This window comes from Lathyrus oleraceus, chromosome 3 (assembly GCF_024323335.1).
Source record: "Lathyrus oleraceus cultivar Zhongwan6 chromosome 3, CAAS_Psat_ZW6_1.0, whole genome shotgun sequence".
NCBI classification, from domain to species: Eukaryota; Viridiplantae; Streptophyta; class Magnoliopsida; order Fabales; family Fabaceae; genus Lathyrus; species Lathyrus oleraceus.
Window position 1 is genome coordinate 370,956,909 of NC_066581.1, and position 5,854 is coordinate 370,962,762.

Genomic DNA, 5,854 nt, shown 5'->3' on the forward strand with positions numbered 1-5,854 from the left:
TGGTCTTTTCTCTCCTTGCTTTGCCTCCTTTGAAAATAGCAGGCTCTATTCTGATTAGGGTTTTAGAAGTTTATATATGTAGGTCTTATGTGACTAATGAGCTTGAAATGTTGGTTTTGAGTCATGAACAAAATGTGCAAAAATGAGGTGTGAAAAGAAATGGCTAAATGTGACAAAACTTAAGTGAATGAACCAAAAGCAAATGGCCAAATGGGGTAAAAATTGTGTTGGTCGTTTTTGGTGGTCTGACTTGGTTTGGCTTGTGCAGCACAAAAATAGTCCAACAGGGTGACTTTAAGACCTTGTATCTTGATGAATATGTAACCAAATGGCAAGACAATGCAAACAGTAGAAAGAGGGCATGGAGCTTAACATCTTTCATGTTGAACACAAGTTGAAATGATGAGTGGAAAGAGGTGAAAAATGGCCATAACGTTCAGGTTCCATAGCTGCAAAATGGTTGGGCCAGTTTGGCCTAAATGCTATCAAAAAATTCAGTCTATGATACCAACTTTAGATGAGTGTATCTTTCAAACCAATGATCCAAATGGGGTGGTTCCAAAAAGGTGTGAAAGAGGACATATCAAGGTACAACTGTCATAAAGAAAGTGTTTTCAAAAGATGCCTTGAAGTGCAAGAAATCTGGCCCATAAGTCTTGACAAATTTTGCAAATTTTGGACTTTGGAAATTTTCTAAGTGTCCTAAAATAAAGTCTTACTTTGACCAAGCATAACTTTCTCAATTTTAATCCAAATGAAACAAACTTTATATCTCTAGAAATCTTGGAACAAGAGAAACAAATTTCATGTTGGAGAAAGTTTCAAATGGAGCTTGCATATTGATGGAATATTGGCTTAAAGTGGGTGCAAAAACCATAAAAACTTGCTTTAAATGGAAAGTCAACTATTTCCAAATTTGGTAAGTTTTCCAACTCCTGATTAAATGAGGAATCCATGATCCAACCTTGATCAAATTTCACATGTAGGCTTCCTTAGGCATGAATTTTGAGATTCCACTTTCAAAATGTCGGGAGTTGACTTTTCTGGCCCCACAGTTGACTTTTCCTAATCTGTCTAATTTCCGATTTCATTGATCAATTGAAGCACCTCTGGCTCAAATAAAAAGCTGATTTTTTACATGTAGATCCTTGTGGACATGTGGAGGGCCATGGAAATGAGTTTCACTTAAGGAATCAGAAATAAACTGATTTTATACCAAAACCTAATTTTAGGGCAAAAATGACTAGGAACTGATTGCACTGATTGCCAATGGATCTTTTTGTGATAATTGTGAATCTTCCTAGGCCAAGATGCCTCTTTAATCATGACATGAATGAACCCATTCACTTCCAACCAAACATTGCTTGTTGCAGATAGCCACGAAATCCTGATTTCTGATTAAATCCATATGCACACTCTGAGAGCTTTGAATCTTCCACTGATGAACTAGGGACCATCATAAGACATATGGAACACCTCGAGACTTGTATATTTGGAGAATGAAGTTCAATTCTCAGTCTTGCCTTGTGTGGGCTCCTTCTGGTAAGGAGTGATCAATCAAACCCTGATTTCCCAAGTCACTGATGCAGTATGCAATGAGTATGACTTAGTATGATGCTAATGCAATCTCATGCTTTCCATGAAAAAGTGAAGAGTAAATTTTGGGGTATTACAATGACATGGTTCTATTGGGTGTCACATCCTATCATGACACCAGACGCTTCTGGAAGATCAAATAGGCCAACTAACAAGAAGATACTTGAGGTTCATGATGAACATTCCGAGAGCGTGACAGCTGTTTGTCATGTTGCGGAGATGAGTAGAGGAACTATATATGCAACACTCTTTGAGGATGACACTCCCTAATTGGCCCTCTTGGAACATATGGTTGTCGAGTTACAAAATGCCGTGTAGTACAGGCGGAGGATGAGTTAGGGGGTTAGACATACCTAGTAGTTATTTATGTTTAGTTGTATTACTTTTTTATATTTCCGGACAAATGTTATGTATGCTCTTGACTTTTTGGATTAATGTATGACTTTTGCTTTCATTTAACTTTAATATAGCTTTATTTTACTATGATTTTACTTTAATGTAAATTGGCCTAAAAAAATTATGATGTTGGGACAATGGTGATGTTTTGAAATGATTCAAAAGGTATTTCGGATATCCCTTTGGATACACCAAAACAATATACATAGAGGCATCTCCAATCCATAATTTTTTTAAAATAGGGTGAAACTCATAAAAGAAAAGGTTGACGTGATTTTGGATACATTCGAAGATGCATTTTTGGACGCATGAAGAACAATTTTGAATTTTCAAGAGAGTGTAGTAATTATTCATCTTAATATTAAGACCAAACATAAACCAACTTAGATCATAATATCCATAGGCTACAATGCCAAAATTCATTGAAATACAAAAATAATTTCTAAGTTTCCAACATTATCCTACAAAATTCTTCCAATTCATCATGAGGTAAGCTCAAACATATATTAATCCCCCCTTCATCTTTTCCTCCTGGTAACAGCATAACCAAACCATGCTTAACAATAAGTGGAGTAGCACACTTCAATCTCCCCCAAGCAAAAACTTCATTCTCTAACCCTAATCTCCACCATGCAACCAAAGAAAAACTATCTTCATTACAAGGCACACCTTTGTTCAACTCTAACCAATCTATACCCGATTTAATATACTCATCATTCAATCTCTCAATCCCTTCTTGCACTTTTCTTATAGCATAATCATCTCCTTGTTCAATTAACTCCTTCACAGTTGATCTTGTAAAACCAGGAACTAATGCATTTCCTGCGAATCCGATCGGAAGTTCGGGGACAACCTTTTTTCGAACATCGACCGGAAACAACATTGTTGATAGTTTATCTTCTTCGATCTTTGTCGCTATGCTTCTCGCTTTCCAGATTTTCGCAGCAACCACTTGAAATGTTGTGATGTTTTTTAAGGATGTTTTTTCTAGGGCTTTCTTTTTTAGGGTTGCAATATTTTGTGGTGATAAATGAAGTACATGAATTTGATTCTCTACAACGGGTTTCTTAACGTTGATGCTAGTTGTACCTCGTGCTGTGAATAGATTCTCTATGTTTGTTGATTTTGAGAATTCAAAATGTGGATGGCTTATCTTTGGTGGATTCCGAGCTTTCAGGACTGTTCTGTCTGTGTTAGGTATTATCACGAGTTCGTCGCCGCGTGTTAGCGACGCCAAATTCGTCTCAAATTCTCTTATTGCTATACCGTCGAGGATGCAGTGGTTGTAATGAGAAGCTAGTGCCAAACTTCCACATCCAAATTGTGTCAGCTATCATAAAACAACACATTATACACAATATATATGAGTGGAATGTAATAATCAGAACCGTCTTTGACGACATGATAAACTAAGTAGACTACAGCATAAGGCCTAAAAACTTAAGACGAACATATAAAGGATGAAGTAAGAAAAAAAATTAACCTGTAAGGAAGCAAGGGGAATTTCTTTTAGGTCAACTTCTTCACCACCTTGTTCATGCAAGAAAACAACCAATTCCATTAACTCTGGATTAGGTGCTGAAATAACACCAAATTCACACAACTTTCTATCAGTTTTTGCAGCAGCAACAACAATACCAGCGTCGTTACAATCAATTTCAAATCGATTTTTCTCGTCTAAACTCGGCACGAGCCGGCCGGCCATAAAGTCATAATGATCAAGCATTTTACCAAGTGCGTTGTATAACTTGCTACAAATATCTGAGAAAGATACTTGGTTACTTGGAGGATCAAAGAAAGAGGCAGAATCTTGGTAAACAACAAGTGACAAGTCAATGTTTGATAAAAACATTCGTTTACGAGGTGTTGGTTTTTCTGGAACAATCACAACTTTTTCAACTAGTCGAATCCTCTCCATTTTGGATGCAGTGTTATAGAACTTTTTCTAACTCACAACAATCCAAGATTTTTTATCCCAATATTTATAATATGTTTTCAAAGATGTTGGCAAAATTTATAAATCAAAATTATGACTAGACCAGTTTTTTTAACATTAAAGTTACATGTATGTTATATGGAAAAAAGTTTTTTTTTTTGTGTTATGCTTATTTATTTTGTGGTGGTTATAATAAAAGGTATATGAATGTAACTTGTATTTGTGTAACAAGCCACAAGGGACCAAAAAGTACAATATTTAACTGCAATAGTTAATATCAAATTTATATTAAATTAAATCTAGATAATCAATTATGTTTAGTAACTTCTTTAAAAACAAACCCTAAAATAACTTCTCTAAAATGAAGAAACGTTAGAATAACTTGTTTTTCAAAGTACGTTTCCTAAATTTAATTTGCACTTATTCCACTTTTAAAAATTGATTAGACATACCAAAATGCATATTAATACTTGTTATTTTGGCTTTTAATTCATATTTGTAATTAATAGTTTAATCTTTTTTATGTAAAAATAGAGTTATTCAAATATTTTAAAAATTCTATGTTTGCGATGGTTGTAACCGCTTACAAAAATCATTATTATGTTAGTGTCATTCAAAATATATTAATAATTTATTTTTGTTAGAAGATTCTTCGCAATTTAAAAGTTTGTCAATATATAATTTAATTTGTGGAGAATAATAATTTGAATAAAATGTATTCTATTTTTTAAATGTTATGCAGTAAGTTATAACTTTTTAAAGCATTCATCATTAAAAAATTTGGTTTAATTATTTCTGTCTATTTTATAACCATATATTTATGAATTTTTTATCTTTGAATTCATATAATTTATTTAAATTATTAATAAATTCTCTCCACTCCTCTGATTAATCAAATATATTTTTAATTAAATCCCTCATTTTTCCTCCTCTTATATATATATATATATATATATATATATATATATATATATATATATATATATATATATAAAGGGAATACTTTCTTTTGATGTAGCCTATTTTTCTATCATTTTTACTCTTATTTTATTGTATAATTTACTTAATAACTTTCAATAAAACCACTATTATTAACTTTCACGTAACTTCCTACTAATAACTTCCACATACTGTATTTTTTAAAAATTATATTTAAATAAAAAATATCACTTATATTTTCAATGATATGCATTAAAAAAGTGGACAGACGGCCACGTGAGTGCCCGTCTGGACGCTAGTCTATACCTATATATAAAGGGAATACATGATTTTGGATTGACCTAATTTTGATCCAAAAATATCCTTTAGTTTCTTTTTAAATAAATAACACATTAAAAAAATTGTGTACCTGATAACTTACAACAGTTACAAAATTAAGTGGTTAGTAACTTCCATATCTTTCAATTTAAAATAATTCTCACTTTCTTTTACTTACAAATTAATTATTTCTTTTTCTCTCTACCTTTTAGTTAATTTTTAAATATTTTTCTTTCACTACAATTTTTTTATATCACTTGATAACTAAAGATGTTATATTAAAAATATAAAATCAACAACTTTGACAAGGTAAGTTCTCTTTCTTTTGGTCTATATTGCTTCATATGAACATCAACAAAAACTGTAAACCTTTAATTTTTAGACTGACCTATTTTTATTTCAATGATACACTTTATAAATATTATAATTACATTTGAAAAAATTATCTATTCTATAACAATATATAATGGGGATTGCAAATTTTAGTCTGGCCTATTTTATCCTTCAAATATTATCATTATTTCAAAAATATTTCATTGTAACTGCATTGCCACGTTATAACACGGTTTTTAGACAGATATATCTCGGACATGCTATAAAGATGGAAATTGGTTACCATCTATGAAATTGCATTAACACGTTTTAATTAAAGGAAGCGAGTAAAGAGTA

General features: G+C 31.9%; 1 protein-coding gene across 1 annotated transcript; it reads right to left on the minus strand.

The window, feature by feature from the left end:
* Nucleotides 1-2,434: 2,434 nt before the first annotated feature.
* Nucleotides 2,435-3,910, minus strand: LOC127131330 (acyltransferase GLAUCE). The gene is made up of 2 exons (XM_051060254.1): nucleotides 3,476-3,910; nucleotides 2,435-3,322 (listed from the first exon to the last, which is right to left on the minus strand). Exons 1-2 carry the CDS (start codon nucleotides 3,908-3,910, stop codon nucleotides 2,435-2,437), a joined length of 1,323 nt encoding a protein of 440 aa, XP_050916211.1.
* Between the last annotated feature and the right edge of the window lie 1,944 nt (nucleotides 3,911-5,854).